The sequence below is a fragment of the Chiloscyllium punctatum genome, chromosome 39 (genome assembly GCF_047496795.1).
Source record: "Chiloscyllium punctatum isolate Juve2018m chromosome 39, sChiPun1.3, whole genome shotgun sequence".
NCBI lineage: Eukaryota > Metazoa > Chordata > Chondrichthyes > Orectolobiformes > Hemiscylliidae > Chiloscyllium > Chiloscyllium punctatum.
Genome location: NC_092777.1, coordinates 9,562,350 through 9,577,819, shown reverse-complemented (window position 1 = coordinate 9,577,819; position 15,470 = coordinate 9,562,350). Strand labels below are relative to the sequence as shown.

Here is a 15,470-nt window from a genome sequence, read left to right as displayed (position 1 = left end):
AATCTGCGCACTGTGTTTTTTGAGTATCTGTTCTTCTTGAATACGTTGTATAGGTGGTTCTCCTCTGTTTTTCGAAGTTTCTCTGTGTTGTAGTGTGAGGTGGCTCGTTGGAATAGTGTTCTGATACAGCTTTGTTTGTGTGTGTTGGGATGGTTGGTGGTGTAGTTAAGTATTTGGTCAGTGTTTGTTGGTTTTCTGTATACACAGGTTTGTAGTTCTCCGTTGTCCGTTCTTTCGACTGTGACGTCCAGGAATAGATAATAGACAATAGACAATAGGTGCAGGAGTAGGCCATTCTGCCCTTCGAGCCTGCACCACCATTCAATATGATCATGGCTGATCATCCTTAATCAGTATCCTGTTCCTGCCTTATCTCCATAACCCTTGATTCCACTATCCTTGAGAGCTCTATCCAACTCTTTCTTAAATGAATGCAGAGACTGGGCCTCCACTGCCCTCTGGGGCAGAGCATTCCACACAGCCACCACTCTCTGGGTGAAGAAGTTTCTCTTCATCACTGTCCTAAATGGTCTACCCCGTATTTTTAAGCTGTGCCCTCTGGTTCAGGACTCACCCATCAGCGGAAACATGTTTCCTGCCTCCAGAGTGTCCAATCCTTTAATAATCTTATATGTCTCAATCAGATCCCCTCTCAGTCTTCTAAACTCAAGGGTATACAAGCCCAGTCGCTCCAGTCTTTCAGTGTAAGGTAATCCCGCCATTCCAGGAATTGACCTCATGAACCTACGCTGCACTCCCTCAATAGCCAGAATGTCTTTCCTCAAATTTGGAGACTAGAACTGCACACAGTACTCCAGATGTGGTCTCATCAGGGCCCTGTATAGCTGCAGAAGAACCTCTTTGCTTCTATACTCAATCCCTCTTGTTATGAAGGCCAGCATGCTATTAGCCTTCTTCACTACCTGCTGTACCTGCATGCTTACCTTCATTGACTGGTGTACAAGAACACCCAGGTCTCTCTGTACTGCCCCTTTACCTAAATTGATTCCATTTAGGTAGTAATCTGCCTCCCTGTTCTTGCCACCAAAGTGGGTAACCATACATTTATCCACATTAAACTGCATCTGCCATGCATCTGACCACTCACCTAACTTGTCCAGGTCACCCTGTAATCTCCTAACATCCTCCTCACATTTTACCCTGCCACCCAGCTTAGTATCATCAGCAAATTTGCTAATGTTATCACTCATACCATCTTCTATATCATTAACATATATTGTAAAAAGCTGCAGTCCCAGTACCCCACAGGTCATTGCCTGCCATTCCAAAATGGAGCCGTTTATCACTACTCTTTGTTTCTTGTCAGCCAATCAACTTTCAATCCATTCTAGTACTTTGCCCCCAATACCATGCGCCCTAATTTTACTCACTAACCTCCTATGTGGGACTTTATCAAAAGCTTTCTGAAAGTCCAGGTACACTACATCTACTGGATCTCCCTCATCCATCTTCAGAGTTACCTCCTCAAAAAATTCCAGAAGATTAGTCAAGCATGATTTCCACTCATAAATCCATGCTGACTCTGACCAATCCTGTTACTACTATCCAGATGTGTCATAATTTCATCCTTTATAATAGACTCCAGCATCTGTCCCACCACTGAGGTCAGACTAACTGGTCTATAATTTCCTGCTTTCTCTCTCACACCTTTCTTAAAAAATGATACAACATTAGCCACCCTCCAATCCACAGGAACTGATCCCGAATCTATCAAACTCTGAAAAATAATCACCAACGCATCCATGATTTCTCGAGCCACCTCCTTCAGTACCCTGGGATGTAGACCATCAGGCCCCGGGGACTTATCAACCTTCAGACCTAACAGTCTCTCCAACACCAATTCCTGGCAAATATAAATTCCCTGAAGTTCAGATCCTTCAGCCACTGTCACCTCAGGGAGATTGCTTGTGTCTTCCCCAGTGAACACAGATCTGAAGTACCAATTCAATTCTTTTGCCATTTCTTTGTTCCCCATAATATATTCCCCTGTTTCTGTCTTCAAGGGCCCAATTTTAGTCTTAACCATTTTTTTGCCTTTCACATACCTAAAAAAACTTTTACTATCCTCCTTTATATTATTGGCCAGTTTACCTTCGTACCTCATTTTTTCTCTGCGTATTTCCTTCTTAGTAATCCTCTGTTGTTCTTTAAAAGCTTCCCAGTCCTCCGTTTTCCCACTTACCTTTGCTATATTATACTTTTTCTCTTTTAACTTTATATGTTTCTTAACTTCCCTCGTCAGCCATGGCCACCCATACCTCCTTCTGGGATCTTTCTTCCTTTTTGGAATGAACTGATCCTGCAACTTCTGCATTATACACAGAAATATTCACCATTGTTCCTCCACTGTCATCCCTGCTAAGGTATTGCACCATTGAACTTTGGCCAGCTCCTCCCTCATAGCTCCATAGTTCCCTTTATTCAACAGAAATATTGTCACTTCCGATTGTATTCTCTCCTTCTCAAATTGCAGATTGAAGCTTATTGTATTATGGTCACTACTTCCCAATGGCTCCTTCACTTCGAGGTCTCTGACCAATTCTGGTTCGTTGCACAATACCAGATCCAGAAATGCGAGTTTGTTGTTGGTTTCTACCTCCTTGGTGAACTTTATGCCTGTGAGGGTGTTGTTGATGATGTTAAATGTCTCTTCTATCTTGTTTCATTTTGTGATGACAAACGTGTCATCTACATAGCGGACCCAGATTTTTGGTTTGATGGTTAGTAGGGCTGTTTATTCTAGCCAGAGAATTCCTAGAGGCCTGGCACTCCAACCGCAATGCCATAAACAAACACATAGATCTAGATACCATCTATCAACCCCTCAGAAAATGAACAGGAAATGACATCATCACAAACCCCAGGAACCCCATCCAGGACAAACATATAAATAGAAAGCAGGAGACAACAGCTTCACTTCACTTGGAGGTCGCCACTGATGATGTTACCTAGCCAGGTAATGAAACATCTGGATATCAAACCTACAGCTCAGCGAGCAAGCCTACACCCTAAATTAACAGGGGTGGCAGGATTGAAGAAAAGTTGGATTGAATGGGCTTGTACTCATTGGAATTTAGAAGAATCAGTGGAAATCTCACAGACGTATATGAAATCCTGATGGACTGGATGGGCTAGATGCAGGGAACTTTGTACCTGATTTTGGGGAAGTCTGGAACCAGAGGATCACAGTCTTAGAATAAGAGGTAAGCTATTCAGGACTGAGATGAGAAAGAATTTCTTCACTCAGAGAGTTGTGAACCTGTGGAATTCTTTGCCACAAAAAGCTGTTTGGGCCGGTTCATTAGATAGATTAAAGAGGGAGCTGGGCATGGCCCTTTTGGCCAAAGGGGTCAAGAGTATGGAGAGAAAGCAGGAATGGGATACTGCGATTGCATTATCAGCCATGCTCATTTAATGCTGTTATTGGCTTGAAGGGCCAAATGGCCTACTCCTGCACCTATTTTATATGTAGCTATGTTCAGTTTGGACATGGTCCCAATGGTGTTGCCAGCTGTGAACTGAACTTTTAAAAGCAGATAAACAGGATTGTATCTGTGCTGACATGTTAGTTTTTTTTCTCCAAATTGGCTGAATATCCAAGTTTTTTATTTTACAGGATGGCCCAACATCAAATGCGTTTTAACCAGATCAACAATAGCTTTCTTTCAGCTTTCTTTCCCCTGAATTGACTGGCTCCTTACTGTGTGACACTTCTACCATCAACATCTACCCTCCAGTACCTGACCCACAAAGCAAGGCAATTAAACTTCCAGCAAGCTATGTGGCCCTGAGGGTCATCAGACCTGAGAGTAAATCCCAACTTCACTTCCATCTCCGCCTCCTGGCATGCATTATTGATGAATAAATGTGCTGACCTTTTTTCAAAATCCTTCTTAATCCAGATTTTGAGTTTCGGCTCTCATTCAGCATCAGGAAACCACCTGCAGTCATTCTTTATATCTTGTTTGGATTATTGGTCAATGTTGGAAGGCATTAGGAGTGAGCAAGATGGTGTGGATTTGGAGGCTAATGTGTTGGTTCGCTGAAGAGACATCAATGAGCCAACACAAAGCAATAATTGCATTTGAATCTCAATGACACAGAATCACAATATCAGATGTGACAGTTGCTGATAATTTCTGACCAACCATAGGTACCAGTGAATTGGAAATATGCTAATATGACACCCTTATTCAATAGAGGAGATAGGAACAAAGTGAGAAACTTTAGACCGGTTAGTTTGACCTATGTAGTGGGAAGATTACTGGAATCAGTCATAAAGGAGGAGATAACTGAACACTTGAAAAATCAAATCTCAACTCATCAAGTTTTATGAAAGACAAGTCGTGCTTGACAATCTTGTTGGAGCTCTTTGAGAATGTAACTAGCAATGTGGGTGATGAGGATCCAGTGGATGTGATATATCTAGACTTCCAGAAAGTATTTGACAAGGTACCGCATAATACACAGATCTGAAGGATTAGATCCGAGGGGGATAAGGGTAGAATATTGGCTTGGATAGAGGATTAGCTGACAGAAAGTAGAGAGTCAGGATAAATGGGTTCTTCTTGGGATGGTGAACTGCAACTAGTGGGGTGTTGCAGGTTTCAATTATTGGACCTCAATTGTTTACAATCTATATAAATTCTTTGCAAGCAGGGACAGAGTGTAATATAGCAAAATCCACAGATGATAATAAAATAAATGGGAAAGCAAGTGGAGTTGAGGAGATAAAATGTTTATATTGATCAGCTAGGAGAATGGACTAGATTCTGGCTGATGGAGCTTAATGTGCATGGTTGTATATTTTGGCCAAAAAAAATGGGCAAATTATGATTTAAATGACAGCCAATTCAAAATGTGTCAATGCAGAGGGATCTAAGCATTTTGGTGTGTGAATCGCAGGGAAGTGGTTATAATAAGAAAGGCAAATGAAATTCTGGCATTTATTTCAAAAGGACTGGATTATAAAATAATGATCTATTGTTATAATTATAAAAATCATTGGTGAGACCATATCTGGAATATTGTGTCCAACTTTAGTTTCCTTACTTGAGAAAGAATGGGATGGCATTGGAAGCAGTTCAGGGATGAAGAGGCTGTCAGACAAGAAGCAGTTGAATGCCTTGGGCTTGCACTTGCTTGAGCTCAGAGGAATGAGGGGGAATCTGTTCAAGGTATATAAAAATTACTAAAGGGGATTGATAAGGTGGACACTGAACAGATGGTTCCCTCTTTGTGGGATAGTCTCAAACAAGAGGTCGTCGATATAGAGTAAGAGATTCAAACTGAGATGAGAAGAAAGTACTTCTCTCAGAGGGTTCTGAACCTGTGGGACTTGCTGCTGCAGAGTGCAGTGGAGGTACAATCAATCAATAGATTCAAGAAGGAAATACATACGTTTCTGGTAAAAAGTGGGATAAATAGCTATGGGGGAGCAAATAGGAAAATGGAGTTGAGAAGATCAGCTATGATTATAATAAATGATGGAGCGGGCAGAAAGGGCTGAATTGGATACTCCTGCTCCTAATTCCTATGTGTTCCTATGTTTCTACATAACCATCTCACTCTTGCCCATCTGACAGAACTCTGACAGTGTGGATGCCAGATTTCTCCATGGGATCATACAGTGTCATTGATTGGTTGAGACACAAGAGCCAATCAGAGCTGTGGGGCCTGGTTCAACAGGGTGATCCCAGTGAGGTGATCCCATACTCTGTCACTCTCATCAGTGCTCTCAATCAGGTGAGGACTTAAAGTAGTGAGGGACATTTCACTTGCTATAGTTTTATAAGAGCTCAGTTCTCAAGAGCTCTAATTTTTTTTGTCATTATTGAGATTTTAAAAAAAGCTTAACTTGCGCAAAGGTACATAACAGTATTCTAATATATTATACATTACAAGTAATTCTTAATTAAAGGTCAGATTCTGTTTCTGTAAAGCACTACTTTAAGTGAAATGACTTTAAGTAAATCATAGATTTCCATAGGGATCATTGTTCAAGCCAGAGTTAAGTTCCTTCAGCTATTTCTCATCTAAGAAAATGTGCTTGAATTGGAAATGATCACTCTTCCTCCAGTGCTACTTCAAAACCTTAGAAATCTCTATTGGCATTGTAATCTCATTCCTCGAGTCATGGGTCCACATTCTCCCTCCATTGCTGCTCAGCCAATCACAGGTTCCCTCTCTAACTCTCTTGCTGCTCCTCAAGAAATGAGCTCTATGATTGGGGGAGCAGCTTCTCAGAGATTCACTCTTTCCAAAACATGTGTTTTTTTTCCAATCACTTGTCTGCCAGGGATGCACACAGTTCTCAAGGGCAACTTTTCCTGCTACTCCCAAAGGTTTTGAATCCTGCGATCACGCATCTCAGACTATTCTTCTCCAAGGTAAAAAGGTCCAATTTCTTCAAATTATCCATGTACCTGAAGTTCCTCAACCCTGGAATCATTCTCTTGAATCTTTTCTACACCATCTACACCGTGGGCGGCACGGTGGCACAGTGGTTAGCACGGTTGCCTCACAGTGCCAGAGACCCGGGTTCAATTCCCGCCTCAGGTGACTGACTGTGTGGAGTTTGCACGTTCTCCCCGTGTCTGTGTGGGTTTCCTCCGGGTGCCAGGTGAATTGGCCATGCTAAATTGCCCGTAGTGTTAGGTAAGGGGTAGATGTAGATGTAGGGGTATGGGTGGGTTACGCTTCAGCGGGGCGGTGTGGACTTGTTGGGCCGAAGGGCCTGTTTCCACACTGTAAGTAATCTAATCTAATCTAAATCTATAAATCCTCACACTTTCCGAAACTGCGGTGCCCAGACACAGAAACTCTAAGTCCCTATTAATAAAACTGAGCATACTGTATGTTTTATTAACTGTTCTTTCCATCTGCCCTGCCACCACATATATGCCCAGATGCCTCTGCTCCTGCACACCGGTTAGAATTGACCCTCTAAGTTCTTCCTACTGGAATATATCACATTTCTCCAAATTGATTGTCACCTAATCTGTACATTCTGCCACTTATCTACATCCACTGGCCTCCTCATAGTTTATAATGCATCAAAACTGGATATAATCAGCAAAACACCCAGGTTTGCCCTCCGTTGAAGCCAGTCTCTGTTAGTACAACAAGATTATATTTCCATTTGAGTTCAGTAACTCAGAAGATCTAATCAAACACATTCTATGTATTCACTATCTTTATTATGACACTAGATTCGACTTAATCCCTTTCCCATTAATGTTGAATCCAACTTGTAATAACTCAGGAAGCCTGACTGGAAAGGAATATTGTTTTATTTGTTGAATACCGAAATAGAGTCACAACTCATGATGTACGTATCCCATGACAGACAATTATGCAGACTCATCCCTGACTCGGCTTATTTTTTTATGTCCAGAAGTGCTATTACACACAACTGAACAGCATTTACCCCATTATTAAATCACTCCGACTCATTTGAACTACCACCAATACATCACCCATGTAGCCAATTTAGTGTTTACATGCAAAGCTCATTACAGCGAATGCAAATCATCAAATGTGAGGGGGAGGTAGGGAGAGAGAGAAAGGGCTAAATCAAAATGAAGTTGGAGGGGAAAATAAAGCACTGTATCCTTTGAGGTGCCCACCATACCCTAATGGCATCAAGAGTGTTGATAGGCATATGTGCTTCTTCTCCAAGGACACCTGGGCTCGAACAGAACCATGGAAGAGGTGATCTCCTTTATAAAAGGCTGGGTGCATGAGTTCCAGATGAGCGGGCTACGGCCTGTTACCAAGGGAACTCATACTCTGAACTCTGTGAGAAGATTAATTAGTGATTCCCCATAAGCCTTGTAGGAATTATCACAAGTCCAATACCTTACTGTTTGAGACACTGGTATGGAGTCATAGAGTCATAGAGATGCACAGCATGGAAACAGACCCTTCAGTCCAACCGTCCATGCCGACCAGATATCCCAACCCTATCTAGTCCCACCTGCCAGGACCCGGCCCATATCCCTCCAAACCCTTTCTATCCATATACTCATCTAAATGCCTCTTAAATGTTGCAATTATACCAGCCTCCACCACTTCCTCTGGCAGTTCGTTCCATACACGTACCATTCTCTGTGTGAAAAGGTTGCCTCTTACGTTTCTTTTATATCTTTCCCCTTCTCACCCTAAACCTATGCCCTCTAGTTCTGGACTTCCTGACCCCAAGGAAAAGACTTTGTCTATTTATCCTATCCATACCCCTCATAATTTTGTAAACCTCTAGAAGGTCACCCCTCAGCCTCCGACATTTCAGGGAAAACAGCCCCAGCCGGTTCAACCTCTCCCTATAGCTCAAATCCCCCAACCCTGGCAACATCCTTGTAAATCTTTTCTGAACCCTTTCTAGTTTTACAACATCTTTCCGATAGGAAGGAGCAATATTCCAACAGTGGCCTAACCAATGTCCTGTACAGCCACAACATGACCTCCTAACTCCTGTACTCATTTCTCTGACCAATAAAAGAAAGCATACCAAACGCCTTCTTCTTCTTTGCACTTTTATATTCCCTTGCTATATGAACTCCTGGTTCCCACACCTGGAACAGGTTAGTTTAAATGCTTCGCGAAAGCCCTAGCAAATAATCTCGCCAGGGGATTGATCTTAGCCTTCCTCCTGCACCATCTTTTCAACCAAAACTTTCAACTGCATTGTCCTACTCTATTCTCATTCACATGTGGAACTGGCACTAATTAAGAATTTGAAATGTTTGAGATACTGTTTACTAATATCATATATCATAAATCCTAGCTGCAGGACCACATCCGTCTTTCTTCCTGTGTCATTAGTATCGATGTGTTGACGGACATTGCTGTTTACCCATCTCCTTTCAGGGGACCTGCAGCCATTCAGTCACATCCTCAACCCTGACATTGAGGAGACAACACACCATCCTGGATTCTCAACTATGACTATTCATGGCAGCATGGTGGCTCAGTGGTTAGCACTGCTGCCTCACAGCACCAGGGACCTGGGTTCAATTCCTGCCTTGGTCGAATGTCTGTGTGGAGTTTGCGCATTCTCCCCATGTCTGCGTGGGTTTCCTCCGGGTGTTCTGGTTTCCTCCCACAATCCACATATATGCAGGTTAGGTGTATTGGCTATGCTAAATTGGCCATAGTGTTCAGGGATTTTTTTAGTTAGGGGTAAAAATAAAGTATTGAAATGGGTCTGGGTGGGATACTCTTTGGAGGGTTGTTGTGGATTTGTTGGGCCAAAGGGCCTGTTTCCACACTCTAGGGATTCTGTGACCATGGAAATATCCGTCTATTTCTCTAACAATTGATTAGATTAGATTACTTACAGTGTGGAAACAGGCCCTTCGGCCCAACAAGTCCACACTACCCATACCCCTACATCTACATCGACCCCTTACCTAACACTACGGGCAATTTAGCATGGCCAATTCACCTGGCCTGCACATCTTTGGACTGTAGGAGGAAACCGGAGCACCCGGAGGAAACCCACGCAGACACGGGGAGAACGTGCAAACTCCACACAGTCAGTCGCCTGAGGCAGGAATTGAACCCGGGTCTCCGGCGCTGTGAGGCAGCAGTGCTAACCACTGTGCCACCGTGCCGCCCACAATTGAATCACTTAATCTCTATGGCTCTTTGAGCCTTCTTTGTACCCTCTAAAAGGACTTTGTTCTGGGGTTCTTGAATTATTAGCTCATTGCAGTTACAATTACTCCACTGCCTCGCCTCTATAACCAACTTGGTAAAAACATTTAAAGTCCAGCTCAACAAGGAGCAAGTAGAGAGCATGCTTTGCTGTGTGATAGTGTTCTGGTTGAACGGGGGTTTCAGATTTCTGGTTTTCATTTTGTTTTCAGTGCTCCAGGCACCGTGAGCAAGACCTGAAGGACCGAATCACCATCCGTAGTAATATAACCCGAGCACTGATCTCTCTGACGGTCACAACTCTGGAGGATGTCAGCCAGATCAGTGCAGCACTGGCTCAGTGTGCGGTGAGAAACCTATAGCTTCTCGACTTCAGAGTGAAACTGGTTGTGATGCTCACTATGGTGTAGGTTCACTGCATTCGGGTTGTATTCCTGACAAAATACACTCACTGGACGACGTCATCCTCATTCTCCTTGGTTCACACTCAGTTAGTACCAAATCTCTCATTCATTCTTCCTTTGATCACTCTTCTCTCTCTGTCAAACTTTCCTTTTATTTTCCTGACATCCTCTTATTTATTTTCTCTTGCTTGTTTACAATCTGTTTGTCTTTTACTCTGTCTCTGTCTCTTATTCTCCCACTGTCTTTCATTCTCCCTTTTTTTCTCTCTCACTCTCTATCACTCTCTGTTACTCTTTCTCTGAGTCTGAGTGTCTCAGTCTCTCTCACATTCTAACTGTTTAGGTCGATTTAGCTGTCTCTCTCAGTCTCTCCGTCTCTCTCACTGTGTCTCTGTCTTCCTTGCTGTGGCTCAGTAATATTGCCCTTTACTTTGAGTCAGAAGAGCTCTGCTGTTTGTGATTGTTATAAATGACTTGGATTGGGAAGTGGAAGGGTAGGTTAGTAAGTTTGCTGATGACACGAAAGTTGATGGAGTTGTGGATAATGTGGAGGGCTATTGTAGGTTGCAATGGGACATTGACAGGATGCAAAGCTGGGCTGAGAAGTGACAGATAGCATTCAACCTGGAAAAATGTGAAGTGATTGATTTTGGAAGGTCAAATTTGAATGCAAGGTTAAAGGCAGGGTTCTTGGCATTGTGGAGGAACAGAGGGATCTTGGGGTCCATGTCCATAGATGCCTCAAAGTTGCCACCCAAGTTGATGGAGTTGTTAGGAAGGTGTATGGTGTGTTGGCTTTCATTAGCAGGGGGATTGAGTTTAAGAGCCACGAGGTTATGCTGCAGCTCTACAGAGCTCTGGTTAGACTACACTTGGAATATTGTGTTCCATTCTGATCGCCTCATTATAGGAAGGATGTGGAAGCTTTAGAGAGGGTGCAGAGGAGATTTACCAGGATGCTGCCTGGACTTGGAAGCATGTCTTATGAAGAGAGGTTGAGGGAGCTAGGACTTTTCTCATTGGAGCGAAGAAGGATGAGAGGTGACTTGATAGAGACGGACAAGATGATAGGAGGGACAGATAGATTGGATAGCCAGAGACTTTTTTCCCAGGGCAAAAATGACTAACACGAGGGGACCTAATTTTAAAGTGATTGGAGGAAGGTTTAGGGGAGATATCAGACAAGGTTATTTACTCAGAGTAGTGGTACGTGGAATGCACTACCAGCAATGTTTGTAAAATCAGAGACACTAGGGACATTTAAGTGAGTCTTGGATAGGCACATGGATGATAGTAAAATGTAAGGGTATGTTAGTTTGATCTTAGTCAGATGAAAGATCAGCACAACATTGAGGGTCAAAGGGCCTGTACTGTTCAATCTTAAATGTTCCGTGATCTATCTGCAAAGTCCTGTTAAAGAGAATGGAGCATAGAATCGACTCTGCCAATTCTGATGGAGGGTTGAGGGATATACAGGGAAGGTTGAGGATGATGGATTGTGGCTTCAGGATGACAGCAGGAAGTTCAAGGATGAGAATTGGAAGGTCAGGAGTCAGTGGCCATGGTTCAAAGGTGATAAATAGAAGCTCCAAGATGATTGGGGTGAACAAACAGGATGTTGAAAGAAATGAAAGGAAGCTTGAGAGTGACAGGAAGAGAATGGAGCAGGATGGCTGCAGTTACAGGGTACTAGACATATGTCAATGGCATGGGTTTGAAGAAAGTTTGAGCTTGCAGGAGGTCAGGTATTTGTGGGTAGAGGCCATTGTGTGATTCACATGAAGATAACAAACTGGGAGCAGGTGTGGCCCGTTCAGCTCCCAAACCTGCTTTTCCATTTCATGAAATCATCTCTGGTCTGACTGCAGCCTCAACTCTACTTTGCTGTCTTCTTTTTTAACTTGTCAGTCAAGAATCCAGTATAATCCTACCTTAAAAGTATTCAATCATTGATCTCCTTTGCTGTCTGGGAAGAGTTTTCCACAGTTTAGCACCCACTGAGAGAAAAGATTTCTCCTCATCTATGTTGAATGTAGACTCCATTTTAAAAAAAAAATTGTCCTGTAGTTCTAAACTTCCTCATGAGGGAAAAGTCGTCTGAGAATACATTCAGTCGAATCCCTGCAGAATCATATAGGTTTCAATAACATCACCACTCGCAGGCCAATGGCTACAGGCCTAACCTATCCAACCTTTCCTTATAATATAACTCTTTAATTCCAGCAATCCCTCTCAGAACTGCTTCTAATGCTATTATGTCCTTTCTGTAGTTAGGAGTTCAGACTGTATGCAGTACCCCAGCTGTCGTCTTATCAGCACTTTGTAGCAAAACGTCCCTTCTTTGATATTTTATTCCCGTACAATAAAAAACAACATTCCATTTTCCTTTCAGATAACCTGTTGCACCTGAATGCTAACGTTTTGTGATCCATGTACCAGAACACACTGATTCTTCTGCACCACCAAATTCTGCCATCTCTCTCTCTCTCTCTCTCTCTCATTGAGTGTTGGTTACGTTTGTGAACTGTTTGAAAAGTAACTCGGCCAATTGCTGTTTGCAGAACTATGACGAAATTTAGTTTGTCTCAGAGAGCAGAGAACCCCTGGAATGTTGGTTTGTTTGTGCTAGATTTAAAACCAGAGTGTGAAAACTTGAGGACCATTAATTTATTTGTCTTTTGGGGTAAGTAAGGATTGATTTTATCCAAAGCAGAGAATGAAAGTTTTCGAGCAGTTTTGAGGATACCTGAGTGGGGTCAGAAGTGCAACTTATTTTCTGCCCAGAAAGAAGATCAAGAAATAAGTTATCTTTGTACAAAGTTAATTTGAGCAAGTACAAAAGTGATTGGGTAGAAATTTGCAGATTATTAAATGAGTGAGAAAGTTTCAGCTTTAGGTTTTGTGAGTACTCAAGTAAGAAGCCTTCACAGTTCACAGGAAAATGACTGTGAAGAATCAGTTGTATTGAACTTAAAGATTTAAGATGGAGGGGTACTTTCTCAGGAAGTGAAATTGTAAAGTATACTGCAAAACTATACAACTATAAATATAATATTGGAGAATAGATGAAAATTTTGTTTCGCTGAGTCTTTTAAGACCTTTTCAATTTTATTGTAAAAACTTGTTTTATTGCTAAAAAAATGTGCAGATGCCTATTCAATAAATGTTTTAAGATAAAAAGAAATCTACTGAGCCAGGCTTCATTCTGTGATTTGACTTGTCCAATATTATCATTAGCTGGGATCATACCAGAATTTCTTCCAGTTTTTCTTTATTATATGGAGCTAGAGTATCTCATTCTTTCATATCTGATGACATGGAGCAATTTTTCATTTTGTCTTCAATACTTTCTCCCACAGACTTTTCCTGAAGAGTTTATAATGGGTCAGGGGCTGGAGGGAAGTCTGAGGATGACCCGACAAATGATTGACATCATTGGAAATCAGACAGTTCAAGGATCAGCCACACCCAGTGAAACTGGAAGAAATATTTTGAGAATCCTAGGTAACTAGCAGCTGCTGGTGTCAGTGTAACATTATTGGGACAGGGTGAGCTTCACATTGACTACAAGCGTGTGGTGTCAGTGGAAAGCTGAGCCAAAGGTGGAGGGATTCAATATTCCCTCCAAAGACTCGAGCAATAAATCTCAGCTGACAGTCCAGTGTCAGTGACAGTCCAAGGGAATGCTGCAGTGTCTATGTGTATGCTCCAGTGTGGTGCCCAAGGGAATGCTACATAGTCCGAGCTGAGATTCCAGTGCAACTTTGCAGGGGTTCAGGAGCAGCATACCTAAAAATGATGTGTCAATCTGATGAAGTTACCAGACAGGACTACTTACATGCCAAACAGCATAAGCAGCAAATGATAGAGAGCGTGAAGCAATTCCACAGCCAATGGTTCGGATCTAAGCTTTGCAGTCCTGCCACATCCAGTCATGAATGATAGTGTCAATGGAGGAGGAACCTCACAAAAACCCCATCCGTAATGATGGAAGAGCCCAACACGTAGTGCAAAAGGTAAGGCTAAAACATTCTCAGCAACCTTCAGTTATAGACGCTGAAGGGATGATCACTCTTGGCCTTCTCCAGTAAGTCCCAGCACCACAGATGCCAGTCTTCAGATAACTTGATTCACTCCATTTGATATCCAGAAATGGTTAGAAGCACTGGATGCTGCCAAGGCTATGGGCCCTGACAATATTCTGGCAATAGTACTGAAGATTTGTGCTCCAGAACTTGCCACTCTCCTCGCCAAGCTCTTCCAGCAAAGATACAACACTGGCATCGACCTGACAACGTGGAAAGTTACCCAAGTATGTCCTATCCATGTAAAGCAGGAAAAATCCAGCCCAGCTAATTACTCCCGTATTAGCCTCCTCTCGATCAACAGTGAAGTAATGGAAGGTGTCATCAAAAGTGCTATAAAGCAGCACCTGCTCAGCAATAACTTGCTCAGTGATGTCTGGTTTGGGTTCTGCCAGGCCACTCAGCTCCTGACCTCATTACAACCATCGTTTCAATATGGACAAAAGAGCTGAATTCATGAGGTGAGGCAAGAGTGATAACCCTTGATATCAAGGCCATGTTTGACTGAATGTGGCATCAAAGAACCCTAGCAAAACTGAAATCAATGGGTACCAAACTGTCTGCTGGTTGGAGTCGTACCAGGAAGATGATTGTGATTGTCAGAGGTCGATCATCTCAGCTCCAGGACATCTCAACAGGAGTTCCTCAGGGTAGTGTCTTAGACCCAATCATCTTCAGCTACTTCATCAATCCAGGTTTGGGTCGACATGTGGCAAATAACATTTGTACTGCACAAATGCCAGACAAATGACCATCACCATGTTAACCATTGCCACGTGACATTCAGTAGTGTTACCCTAACTGAATCCCCAACGATTAACACCCTGAGAGTTGCAATTGACCAGAAACTCAACTGCACTCACCACATATTCACAGTAGCTACAAGAGCAGGTCAAAGGCTAAGAATACTGCAGTGAGTAATTCACTTCCAGATTCTCCAAATTTTGCATACCATCAACAAGGCACAAGTCAGGAACGTGATGGAATACTTCCCACTTGCCTGGATGGGTACAGCACCAACAACACTCAAGAAACTGGACACCATCAAGGACAAAGCAGCCAATTTGATTGGCGTCACACCCATAAGTGGCCACTCCCTCTTACAGCGACACTTGGTAGCAGTAGTGTGTACTATCTATAAGATGCACTTAGAAATTCACCCCCAACGATCCTTAGGCAGCACCTTCCGAACCAAAGACAACTTGCATTTCGGAGGAGAAGGGCAACATATACATGGGAAGACCACCACCTCAAACCATTCACCATCCTGATTTGGAAATATATCTCTGTTCTTTCATTGTCA

At 42.7% G+C, this 15,470-nt stretch overlaps 1 protein-coding gene across 4 annotated transcripts in view; it reads left to right on the top strand.

Moving 5' to 3' along the window:
• pkd1b (polycystic kidney disease 1b) overlaps positions 1-15,470 on the top strand; it is a 243,206-nt gene that overhangs the window by 81,065 nt on the left and 146,671 nt on the right. For all 4 annotated transcript variants that reach the window (XM_072558141.1, XM_072558142.1, XM_072558140.1 and 1 more), the window contains exons 16-18: positions 5,607-5,766; positions 9,891-10,025; positions 13,442-13,586. In XM_072558141.1, the coding sequence (XP_072414242.1) occupies positions 5,607-5,766; positions 9,891-10,025; positions 13,442-13,586 (440 nt within the window). The remainder of the gene's footprint in view (positions 1-5,606; positions 5,767-9,890; positions 10,026-13,441; positions 13,587-15,470) is intronic.